This window comes from Camarhynchus parvulus, chromosome 1 (assembly GCF_901933205.1).
Source record: "Camarhynchus parvulus chromosome 1, STF_HiC, whole genome shotgun sequence".
Classification (NCBI taxonomy): domain Eukaryota; kingdom Metazoa; phylum Chordata; class Aves; order Passeriformes; family Thraupidae; genus Camarhynchus; species Camarhynchus parvulus.
The window spans coordinates 112,527,303-112,540,089 of record NC_044571.1 but is presented as its reverse complement, the minus strand read 5'-3'; the positions used below and the strand labels follow the sequence as shown (position 1 = coordinate 112,540,089).

Genomic DNA, 12,787 nt, shown 5'->3' with positions numbered 1-12,787 from the left:
AGGCTGGGCCGTGGCCGGGCAGCGCTGCCCTGCGGGAGCGTCACCAGGGCGCCGGGGACAGCGCCGCGGGGCCGCGGGCGGGTCGCGCCTGGCCCGCCCCGCGGAGGCGGCGGCCGCACACGGCGGGCTCGGCGGGCATCCCCGGCGGGAGCGGAGGGCGCACGGCGGCCAGGGCCCCGCGCCGGAGGGAGCGGAGCGGGGCAGGACGGGGCGGGCATTGCCCATTGCCCTCCATGGCTGCGGGGCCGCCCCCGGCTCCGGCGTTCGCTCCCGGACGACCCGGGGGTCCGGGCGCGGATCCTCGCCGCTGATTGGCCGATTCTCCGCCGGCACCGGGCGAACCGCCCCTTCCTATTGGTCGGCGGCGGCACCGCCTCCTGGCGTCTGCGTGCGCGCCATGAAGTGTGTCCCGCGCCGGCCGCCGTCGGCCGTCTCCCGGGGTGACGGGCTCGGTGCGGCGTCCCCGCAGCCGCCGAGCTCCCGGCGCGGCCCCGCCTGAGCAGCGGCCCAGCGGGAGCGGCCCAGCGCAGCCCGGAGCTCACGCCGGTCCCCGTCGGTCCCCACCGGCTGCCGCCACCGTGGCGGGGCCGGGCCGAGCGTGGCGGAGCGCGCCGGGCCGAGCGCAGCCGTTGAGCTGCGGGGCCTCGGCGGAGGCAGCGGTGAGCGGGGCGGGGAAGGGCCCGGGGGGCTCGGCAGCCCGAGGGCTGGCTCTGTCCTTCTCAGAGCGATTTTTGTAGAAAGCGTGGGGCTTATAAGCTAAAAAGTGCTGCCACAGTGGGAGAGAGGAGCGAGTGACACGTGCGGGGTTTTTGAGTTGCTGCTCTCTTGGAAACGGGAAAGGAATGGTGAGAACACGGCCGGAAAGTGCAGATGCTCTCTTGAACTGCTGGACTTGCAGTAACAACTCTTTACAGGAAATATGGTGGTCCTAAAGCTGTTCTGCACAAAGATTTGAGTGCTTCGGACTTTCAGGACGTCACAGTTGTTGCACCTTATTTAGCTTTCAACTACAATTTTAGCAGAGAGAATGGTGTTCACAAATTATTCCTGAATATGCAGCTACTTTGCTGCTCAGTCACTCTGTTTGCTGTTCAAAATATAACACAGTAAAGTACCCTTATAAATGACATTCAGACAAGGAACATTACAGGAGGAAGTTAAATAATTAAATTGTGTAAGGAGGGGCAGCTCTAAATGATTTGTTTAGCTGTGTTTCCAAGAACGTGAAAGCTTGATGTGGCTGAAATAAATTCTGTATTGTAAAAGCATCTAGTGAAGGGGATGTACTAAATGTACTCTACTGAATGGTGTGCAGGCTTCACTGATGAGTTTGACAGGTTTCTGGGCTTGTTGGTTTTGTTTGACCTCAGCAAGCTGACAGATGTAATATCAGGAACAGGTCTGGGATGTTGTTAGTGCACCCTATAAAACACCTGACATATGTTCTGTACATATTTCAGAGATCCAGTCTCTCCAAACTGGCATAGCAGAATGGGATTTGCCTCCCTACCATAACATTTTCAGCAGTGTTGAATGTCCTTTCCCCCTAAAGTGTCTTGTTTCTGCAAATTTTTGTCTTATTTGTCAATTCCTGCCCACCCCCTTTTATGGTTTTGTATTTAAACAAGATTATTGTGCTAGGGCTTAGCTGCTCTCTGCTTTTCACTCTTGAATAAGTTCTGTTCATCTCATGAATCCCATCTGAATGCTCTGGGCCTTATATAGGCTCAAGAGCAATTTTGTGACAATTTGCAAAGATAATCTTTATGTAATGGGATGGGAATTGCTCTGTGGAGGTGTTCAGGCACTGAAAATGTTACATTTATGTCATTTGACACAATTACAATGGCACATTTGTTCACTGAGCTGTTACATTTTGCTTTCTAGAAATTTGTGTGGCTCTATTCTCAAAGTGAGCTTTGTTCAGACTTGCTCGTGGGTTGAGGGCACCACAGCCCACTGCATGTGAAGTTGGTTTTTTTTAATGATTTTGTATTCTTCAGAGCTTGATTTTAATACTTGTAACAGTTTTAATCATCTTGTTCTTTTTAGAAACTTCTCTACTCTTCATACACTCAGCTCTCCCATGGAGAAGCTATTCTCAGGTTCTTGAGGATAATGGAATATAAATGTTTAAAGAGTAGCTGTTGTCTCTGCTTTGGATGAAACCTGACCTGTTTCTGATACTGAGTGACAGCAGACCCATGCAAAGGCATCCTTGAAATGAGCTTCAGAATATCAGGAGGAGTTCAGTTCCTACCTCTATAAATTATCTAAGCCATCACAGTTGAGCAGGATTGCTATGATCTTTAATTATTCACTTTTTGCCATCATTTAAAGTTACCTAAGTTTGAGGGTAGCTATAATTTAAAATATGAAGGGAAGTTTGAGATACAAGCTCTGGGATACCTGTTGTGGTAATTCTCAAAAAGAGGAATATTCTGTTTCTTTCTGCTTGAAGAGTGGAAAGTGAGATTGTGGAATGATGGAAGTACTTGGTACTTCTATTTAAATTAGTGACATTTACTAGATATCACTGCCAGTTCCTCAAAATACTCACTAGAGAGCCCCAGCTTCCTTGCTCTGGGATCTTTTTGTGCAAAAGAAATTGACACTTAAATGAATACACTTAGCAGGGATGTTCTTTGTTTGCTTTTAATGCTTTATCCTGTTATATTCTTGTAAGTTTTACTCATGCTTGAAATTGATCCTTATTCTCTGTCAGTCAGCAGGGCTGTGGCACGTTGGTGAGACAAGCACTGAAATTTTGTAGCTGGATGTGTCTTGTTCCTCGAACTTAAAAGTTTCCTTCTGTTCTGTGGCCTGGCAGTATTATTTGGGATAAGCAGTGTGTGGTGGCTGCCCAGATCTGTAAGAGGGGGGTAGATGAAGTGTGTGAGGATGGAAAAGGGAAAGATAACAAGACTGAACATAACACAATGAACAGGAGGCTGCTGCCTTCTTTCTACAGAGTGCCTAACTAATTTTTTTGTCCCTTTTTTTTTTCTTTCTAGGAGTGACAAGAAAGACCTTGGCTCTGCAGTCTCTCTGCCAGTCTCCTTGGGTTGCTCTGGCCTGCCCACATCATTCCTGCAGCTTTGGTGGCTCTGGATGGCTGGTGAAGAGGGATGTTCAATCTAATGGCCAATTGCTGCAACTGGTTGAAACGGTGGAGGGAACCTGTCAGGTAAACATGGGAAAGTATTTTACATTCCTCACGTTCCCAGATTGTGTTTTATTCGTTGTTTCCTATTTGATCATGTCCAGCCTCTCACCCAGCAGCACCCCCAAGTTCTTTCTTCCCAGGGCTCTTCTCCATGTGCTGATACCCTGACCCAGTACCTTGTACTTGGTCTTACTAAACCTCCTGATATTCTCATGGGCCACTTCTTGAGCTTGTGCAGTTCCCTCTGGATGGCTTCCCATCCTCCATGTGTGTCAGCCTCACCACTCACCTGCAAACTTGCTGAGGATGCCCTCAGCACCTTTTCTGTCTCATTCATGGAGATGTTCAATAGCACTGGTCCCAGTATGGACCTCTGAGGGGCACTGCTGGTCACTGGTGTCCACTGGGACCCCGAGCTGTCACCACTACCATCTCAGGCTGTGACTGTCCCAGCAGTTCCTTATCTACCAGCAGTCCACCCACAGAATCCATCTCTCCAATTTGGACAGAACTCATGGTAAATTATATCTGTAATCCTTCCTTTGTCCTCTGCTCTGGCCACTCCATCACAGAAAGCTTCTAAGCTGTTCAAAGTAAAGTTTGTTTGGTTTTTGCCTTACTATTCCAGCTTCTGCATTTTGAGATTCTAAAGTATAATTTAATTTTTGGCTTCTTTTCTCAGAGGTTTCTTGCTCTTCTGAAAGAACTTTTATAAATTATACTTCATGTTTGATAGTATTACAGTTTCAAGTTTGCAAATAACTTTTTTTTTAGAATTCCTTCACTTAAGGGAGCATAAAATTGAGCAAATTGACTTGAGCACTGAGCCTTTGTGAACAGGAGGAAGAACTAAGCTATACACACATAAATATGGTTTTCCTGTGTGTTTTAAAATCCTATCCTGGGAAAATATTAACCTGTATACCAGTTTGCTAATAAATTGTGCATTCCTAGCACCACTGGTTTGCACATTTACAGTTTAGAAACAAAGGCTTGGCAGGTCCCACATATTTCCAGCACTGGTGTTGTCTACACAGATGTTGTTCACTGTGTGTTGTTGTTCAGACACACTGATGGAGACAGAAATAATTATCTAATACAGGAAGAACTCTGAGGCAGAGAGATGGTAAAAATACAGGGGAATGGAACTGCAATTACAGAAATTGCTAAAGGGACCATGACCACACCAAATAAAATTTACAGTACTGTGAAATTAAATTGCAACAGGCAAGTATCAAGTTGAAAGCAGAATCATTGTCTCACATGAAACTTAGACCATGATAGGAGACTTTTCATTTCCTCCCTTCTTCTGCTGTTCTGTCTAATCAGATCACTGGACATATTAAACACCATACACAGAACAGTGCCTTGGTATTTTGAAACCTCTTCTATTATTTTGTGGTAAATTTGCTGTGCATATGTTTAAAAAAAATAGAGTGAATGGTGTGTAGCTAGAGGAAAAAAAAATCTTTCTGTTTTCTTTTCTCCTTATGGAGGAAGGTGACACTAATAATGGTGGGTCTTGATAATGCTGGGAAAACTGCTACAGTCCGAGGAATTCAAGGAGGTAAGTGATTACTTTATCATCCAAACGGAGCACTGAGAGTATCATTCCTAATTTTTCTGTCATTTAAATCTGAAAATATTGCTTCATATCTTAATGTATCTCTTCCTCCCATCTTGTTGAAAGAAAATGTTGGTGGTTGTACCATCCAAATCCCATATTCATCACATCTTAATAAAAACTCTACAATGGACAATACAATCAGTGGACTTGATTTTTTTTCCTAATTTTTCCTTGTGTGCATATGCTGAAGTTGCTTTCAGGTGACCATTCCAGTAATGTGCATACAGCAGTAAACTTTATGTAAAAATCAGTGTTGTAAGTAAGTATATATAAGGTCTAAAAGGAGGAAATTGGTATGTGTAACATTAAGGATGGTTCTAGTGTTACGTATTTTTATCATTATTTGTAATCAGAAAATGATGATAAATAAAATTGCCACTATGAGACCACTCAATTTTGAAGGGTACTTTGCCCTGGCACATGCAAGCAGGATATAATTTGAGATAAAACTTATGAAAATAAAAATTCTGTATTTTTTTTCCCTCAACTTGTGGGATTGTCTTTCTAAATAACTTTCATCTTGTGCAAGAACAAGTGTTTACTTAGTAGTGTTTTGGCAGACTTGGAGACTCCACCTTGAGTTTGTTTACTTGTGTTATGTAAGTTACCAGACTTGCTACAGCACAAATAAAATCATGAGTATTCTCTCCTATTCCTTCATCTCCATCTTTGCCCTAAAAATAGGGGTGTTTCATTATTTAGCCTTCCATTCTATTTGAAAACCACCTTTACTATCTTTACCCTCTGAATGTAACAGTTATCTCTAAAATTCCTATTTTTCAGGGGGAAAAAAAGAGATAAAGATGGGTATTTCTAAAGGGAAACTCAAGGAAAAGATAATTCTGATTTCCTTGAGTTTTCCCCAGGGCTTAAATGTCCTGAATGCCCATCTTGGCTGTCTTAAGGGTAGGAGCAGAAGGCTGGTGGGGACTTAGTTTCTGCACTGCTCTTCAGAGCTCAGTGCTTTTAGCCAGGCATTCATTTTATTCCTCTCAACAAGCTGAATTTTCCATGTTTGTCCTGCCTTGTGCTCCCCAGCTGCATAAAACAGAGATCCAATTATCTCAGCCCTGCAGGCACAGCTTAGTGGTGTGAGGCGAGGCCAGGCTTCCTTTGCCCTCAGGAAAGGGAGACAGCAAGCAAAAGTATTAAACAGAAATCTGTCATTTTTTAGCATATTGCATGGCAAATTAGAAAAAAGCAGCAAATAAAAATAAGCAAACAAACAAAGGCTAAAACCTGACCTTGAATAAATGGAATCAAATAATTTACATCTCAGAAGAAGATGGTTTCAGTCATTTTGTCTCAGCCCTTGGTTTGAACTTCTGAAGCTGTTTTGGCAGCCATGAAGGATAAAATATAAATTTGGCAGAGCACAAGGGTTCCTGGGTCATAGTGCATTAACTGGTTTGGTTGTTTTCCTTCTCAAAGTTGAATTACTACCATGGAAATGAGTGGAAGTGAAAATGCAGTACAGTAACCACCACTGCAATGGAACTGTGGTGTGAAATATTAAAATCTGCCTTTTGGGCCCCTCTCTTTTCTTCCCCCTTCCCACTCCCTCAGTGCTCTTATCTAAATTAATGTAAAGTAACTAGTTGAGAGACTAATTAATTTGAAATTCCCCGAGGAGAGGGGAAATCTTCATGTAAGCAAAAATGTGGTCAGCAATATTTAACAAGGAGGTTTCACTCCGTGTTTTTAAAATGTGAATTTTGCTATGCAAATCCCACTATAAAATCCTCTTTAAACTGAAGGTTTTCTTCTTTGACAGAGTCTCCTGAAGATGTGGCTCCAACAGTTGGGTTTTCCAAAATCAATCTTAAACAGGGACGCTTTGAAGTCACCATCTTTGATTTAGGAGGTGGAAAACGAATCCGGAGTATCTGGAGGAATTATTATGCTGAGTCCTACGGTGTCATATTTGTGGTGGATTCCAGTGACATTGAAAGAATGGAAGAAACAAAACAAGCCATGACAGAAGTGTTAAAAAGCCCTAAGATATCAGGAAAACCTGTGTTAGTGTAAGTAGCATAATCAATGTTCTCCTAATAATCTGAAATTGGGTGAATTTAGACCTAAAGAACTATTTCTGTAACTAATACTGCTGTAACTTTAGCACTAACCAATACTGCAATTAGTTTTATGGTTTTATGTTTTATTTTATCCTTCTCAGGGATATTTATTTCTCTCCTCTTTCATTTGCCATAGAAAAATAAAAAGGTGGGATTTTTTAACACTTTAAAATTCTAATGTTACTTGAAATACTAGGTTAAAAGGCTTTACAAATTTTGCATGGCAACATGATGCAAAAATGTTATTGCTACTTACGCCTACATCAATTAATTAAATGGTAAATGGTTGATTATACTCAGCAATAGGGTGAGCTCTCAGCAATAAATGTCTTATTTACTTAATTCATGGTGCCGCTGATATATGATCAACAAAATCTCATTAAAGGAGGCTTGCTTTAGTTGTATTAGGCACCTGCTTTTTTCTCTGTTTAGTAGAGAAAATTGTTTGTAAAATATAGGAAAGAATATATTTTTTGTAAAAATATTGGAAAGAACATTTTTTTTTAAATTCCACACCAAAAATATTTGCTAACAAATAAGCTTTTGAAGCTAAAAAATAAACTCTGAAAGTTTAAAACAGTTTGTCAAGTCAGTATCTTTATGTCTGGTGAGCATAAGACCTCCATAATGCATAAATTGCACAACATCCCTTTGCTATCATAAAGAATCTGTACAGGTAAGAGGAGAGACCTCTTATTTTTAAGAAACAGTGATGCTCTGCTGGTTTGAAGCTGAGCCTGGCTAATTGTGTTGATGAAGTGGAGGGTAGTTCAGCAAAGTAATGGTGTATATGTTGAAAATAGATTAGATTTTACCTTTCATTGCTCTGCATGTTACTGGCACAGACGAAGCAATAAAGCCAGCCTAGTTTAACTCAAATGAAAATGCAGCTGGGACTGTGGAAAGCTGTGCTGTGTTTTTTAATTAAATACAACTTTATGGGGAGAGTTCGTTGTATTTTGGTTTTGTTGGTTTTTTTGGCTTTTTTTTTTGGTAGAAATCTTTATAATCCTATAATGGAGTTATATTTGTGTGGCTGACTGGAGCTGCAGAGAACTCACTCGCTTCCCTGGATCTTGATACTGCTTTTTGATCCTTATCAGTAGCTAATCAGAAGGCAGAGTGTATTTATTAATTGCTCTAATGGTGAATAAACCAAGTTTGTTGATGTTACTACCTTTTATTCGATTAAACTTCAAGGCTTTGATCAGAATTTGCTTTTGGAGTATCCCAGTTCTGTGGAGGGACCCCATAGTCCTTTGGTTTATGCTCCTGTGTGAGCCTGCCTCTTGAGTTAAGAACTCTCTCCTGTATTCTCAGATTTCCAAATTTATGCTGAAAATTAGCCTTTTAAAATATTATATTAATTTTAATGTTCAGATTTTGTTTGTGAGCTTTTTGGTTTTGTTGGTTTTTTTAAAAAGAGATACTTGCTACCCATGTAGCAAGAAGTTCCCCAATACCTTGCTACATTTTTAAATTAGTGCATTTCAATTTATGCAGAACAGGCTGAATTGCACAATGTGGACATAAAATTGGTGCTAAATACTCTTTTCTCATATTCCCATATTTATCTAAGATATCTGATGTTCAGTGTGATGTTTTCTACAAATTTTAATTGCTGCTCTCCCATGCTGTTATTTATTGCTGCCTGTGGAGGTGTCAGAGAATCATTTTAAGACAGTTTTCCTCAAATGTGATAGTATTGTCTTTTACTGTCTCTTGGTATAAATTACTTAGAGATGTTAAACTTGTCATTTGGGTTTTTTTACTGTTCAGTGTTGTCACCTAATTTATGTTTATGGGTAAATTCTTCTGGCAGCATCCTCAAGACTTATATACAAGCTTAAATTTTCTTCACTTAGGATTATTTTTGTCCTTTCTTTTATCAGAAAGGAGCACACAGACATCATATTATGCAGGCAAATGCTAGTTTTGTTTGGGATTAGTTGTGTTTGTTTGGAGTCTTTGTTTTGGTTGTGGGTTTTTTTTATTTAAGTTGACATGGAGCATGTGCAGGAGGAAATGCAATTCCATGTGCTGTGACTGATATTTTATACCAAGGAGATCTTTGGGCAGGTATTTTGTTAGGAGAAAGCTACTTTCTACCTGTTATTTTGGTGATAAGGGATTACAGTTATTAATGTTTCACTCTTCTTCATAGAACCCTTGCAGCTGGGCTTTAATTTGTTTGGTTTTCTGCATTTATGTAACTACTGAAAACACTGCAAAGTTACTTTAGTGATTACTGCAAATTTTTACTGCTAATAATTTTGAATGCTCAATTCAAAATTCAAATCAAATTCAATATAAACTGTAGTTCATACTATTATTTCATACTACTTATTTTCAGTTAATAGTACCCCCTTATCAAGGAAGAGTTTTCACAAGTCTTTCTCACTTCCCAGGTCCCCTTCAGTATGTTTTATCTGTTTTGCCTGTTTCTAACCAATTTACATCTGGAAATGACTTATTCAGGCAGCTGTTTTCCTAAGTATTAAAACTTGAATTTTGAAATCTTGAGTTTTATTCCACTATTGGAAGTACAGCTCTTGTTTATTGGCTAATTTCTACTCTGCCCTTGGAACACAAAGGTATTTTTAATATATGCAGTTAAAGGGAGAGTATTTAGTGAAATAGTTTCAGAGATGTCATCTAAGTTTATTTTTTGTTGCTACTGTGTAAATAGTATTTTTTACTTTATGGTTCAGACCTTTGATTGTGTTTTGATAGCAGTTAATTTCAGTTGCAGTTTTACTCTGGGATGGAAGGAATCCAACTTTTCTAAATACCACAATGTGAAAATGACTTTGATAGTAGATTTTTTCCCTGCTACATGCAGCTAGACATCCACTTCACTTAGTGTCCTGCTGAATTGCAGTGCAGTTTTTTCTTCCTTCTCTGACTATCCAAATTAAGTGTCTTTGCACAGCACAGAGCAGTTCAAGAATATATTTCTGGTTTGCTGTTTGGTTTTAGTGTGGAATTTTTTTTAAAATTTTTTCTTGGAAATAACTTTTTTGTCTCAGTTACATTGCTATTGCTGTTCAATTGCATGGAGAGCAATTACTCACTCAGTTCCAAAAGAAGTTGGTTGCAGGAGGTTCCTTCCAACCTAAATCATTCTCTGGTTCAAGATTATGGGGTAGGAGTAGGGGGTGTAAGGAATGGAGTTCTATTTTTTATTCTATTTTTTCGTTAATTTTTGTTCCTGCAACGAGATGCAAATGTGACTGTGTATTTAGGTAGGATAGGCAGCATTAAGAATGTGCCTTGTGAGTGTGTAATTAAGGATCATATTCCCTATCCTGGTAGGGCTCTGCCTGTCAATTTATGGAAAGTTTATGAACTTTTCCTATAGATGTAGTATTGAAACATTCCTGATAAGTTTTCTGACCTATTTTTTGCTTTAGGCATCCCATTCTGGATTGTTACTAATGGTGTCTGCTTTATGTGTGGAGATTTGTTTTGTAGAATTTTAGATTCCCAGGGAAAAGAAACATTTAGAATTTGAGCAAGTAAATATAAATGCTAACAAAACCACAAGGCAATTAAAAATACTTATTATTATTTCATGAAAAGTAAGTAAAACATTTCTATGAATCCTGTCTTTGAGGTTAACAATATTTTCAATGCCTCCCAACAGCACAGGCAGTTTGTTGCCACACTGTTTTAGTTTGAAGAACCAAACTAAACTTTAGAACTTCTAAACTTTGAAGAAGTTTACAAGAACCAAAAAAAAAAGTTAATTTTATCCTTTGAGCCTTTCCTCTAGTTCATGCGTTTCTGTGAAAACCATAAAATTCTTTACTCTGTCTTGAAAAACGGATGCAGTTTTTCCTGAGAGCTCTGCTGAAGGGAAAATGGGAAGTGAAGCAGTTAAGGGATCCCAAGAGTGCTTTCCAAGATCAGTTTAGTGTGGAGGAACCACTGGTATTTTAAGCAGTTCATTCCTGGTGTCATCTGCAGCACGGACAACACCAGCAGCAAATTGCTTTGCAAGGGTTTCTTCTTTTATACCTGACTGCAAGCCCAAACTTTTCTTTAGACGCCTGAGTATATTCTTGAGCGTTGTTCATGTAGATTTCTATGTTGTTGATCATCTGCCCTTGCTCCTCCACCAGAAGTGAAATCTGGATAAAGAGTTCTTTCACATCTTTGATCTGGTTCTCCAGATTGACCAGTTCTTTGTGTCTCTGCTCAATCTCTGACAGCTGAGCTTTAGTAATCTTGACTTCAGTGAGCAGATTTTCATTGAAAATCTCCCATTTTCCTTGCTGGAGCATGTCATTGACCTCCTCCTCAGACACCTCTTTGCCAGCCACCTCGAGCTGGCGGAGGATGAAGGTCCTGCACTTGTCCTGCTTGGCGGTGATGGCCTCGTTGTAGGCGAGCATGGCCTGCAGGTAGCGGTGGGACAGGAAGGCGTGCTGGGCCGCCAGGATCCTCACCGTGGCTCGGGCTGGCCCCTGCTCATTCTCAGCTCTCCTCACTGTTTTGGACAGCTCATCCAAACCTCTGCGTACGTGTTCTGCTTGCAGTTTGATTTCCCTGGCTATGTTAGATTCCTTTTTGAGAACGCTGAATCTTCTCATTGAAGACACAAGGCTTTTTTGTTGTTGGCTGAATTTATTGACTTCTTCCACCAGATTATTAATTTCATTCTGAAGCTTCTGGATTTCGTGCAAGTGCCTTTCAGTTATGGGCTCTTTTTCATAAATAATGGCCTGCTGTTCAAACTCCTCCTGCTCCTCTTCTTGTACAGTTGCACCATTGTTTTCCCCACCCATCTGTAGTTCCTTAGCCCTCAGTCTGAGCTCTTGCAGACGATCTCTCATGGTTTTTGTGGTCAGGATTCTTTCCTGCTTTTTTTTTTCTCCCCTCTTGCAACACAGGAAGTTAATTCCAGTATTTTTTTGTTTGGTTTGTTTCATTTCACTGTAATCAAAATGTAACAACAATCAATGTTAGTGATTATATGTACATATGAAAAGTAGATTTGGAGAATAGAGCTACTTCCCTCTGCACGAAAGTAAAAGTAGCTATCAGTTGGAATGGGGGTATTCTGAAGAAGTAGTGATTTGTAGCCCAAGGCCATTTATGTGTATATTTGTGATGCAGCACACAGAACTGAGACCAGAGAAGTGTGGGAGGGTAGAATGTAAGAAAATAAAGATAGTGCAGAAGGAAATTTCACCCCTGAGAGGTTGCAGCTGTACTAATTGCCAAAGATTAGGAACAGGCCTGCCTTAACAGGCCACAGCTGCGTCTAGTAAGGATGAATGCTGTAAAGGAGTGGGTTAGCTGGGAGAAGAGAGTTGGGGTTTGTTGGCTGCGTTGTGAAGAAGGAGGAGTCTGTGCTGTGAGGAGATGCCCATGAGAAATCACCAAGGTAATTTTTGCAATAAAATGACAACAGAGAAGACTTTTATTTTGGGGAGGAAGAGAGAAGTAACTCCAATTATTTTATTGCTACTCTTTCCTTGATGAAAACTAATCAACCTATAAATCTTTTCTGGAAATAGAAGTGAGTGTGGCTGTTCCACTTTTGGATTCTCAGTAGGAAATCTTTCAGTTTTTGAGATTATGAAACAGACTTTGTAATGAATCAGCATTCTGGCATGAATTTAGATTATTAACTGGCCGCACAAAAACATTTCTCCATTTTTCTTGCCTGGGGAGTTAGATGGTAACTGAAGCAGTTAGCTAAAACAGAACAGAACTCTCATCATTTCAGAACTCTAATAATTTAGCATGAAAATAAATTATTTTTTTTTATGTTTGAGTTTTTATGGAGTTGAATCTATATCACTAATGTTGCAGCATGAAGATTTTCAAAGCCTTTCTGAATTACTGTTATCCACTCTTACTCTGTCATTTATGTTCTTCATAAAATTGATGCAAATGTGCATTGTGACC

At 40.4% G+C, this 12,787-nt stretch overlaps 2 protein-coding genes across 5 annotated transcripts in view; one reads left to right on the top strand and one right to left on the bottom strand.

Annotated features, from left to right (window-relative positions):
* Positions 1-412: 412 nt before the first annotated feature.
* ARL13B (ADP ribosylation factor like GTPase 13B) overlaps positions 413-12,787 on the top strand; it is a 33,532-nt gene continuing 21,157 nt past the window's right edge. For all 4 annotated transcript variants that reach the window (XR_004060870.1, XM_030951867.1, XM_030951875.1 and 1 more), the window contains exons 1-4: positions 413-659; positions 3,015-3,187; positions 4,663-4,733; positions 6,568-6,817. Coding sequence is in view for 3 of the 4 variants with exons in the window: in XM_030951867.1 (XP_030807727.1) it covers positions 3,129-3,187; positions 4,663-4,733; positions 6,568-6,817 (380 nt within the window). In the remaining variant the exon portion in view is untranslated. The remainder of the gene's footprint in view (positions 660-3,014; positions 3,188-4,662; positions 4,734-6,567; positions 6,818-12,787) is intronic.
* Positions 10,747-11,779, bottom strand: STX19 (syntaxin 19). Its single transcript, XM_030951895.1, has one exon. It carries the CDS (start codon positions 11,704-11,706, stop codon positions 10,828-10,830), a length of 879 nt encoding a protein of 292 aa, XP_030807755.1. The 5' UTR covers positions 11,707-11,779; the 3' UTR covers positions 10,747-10,827.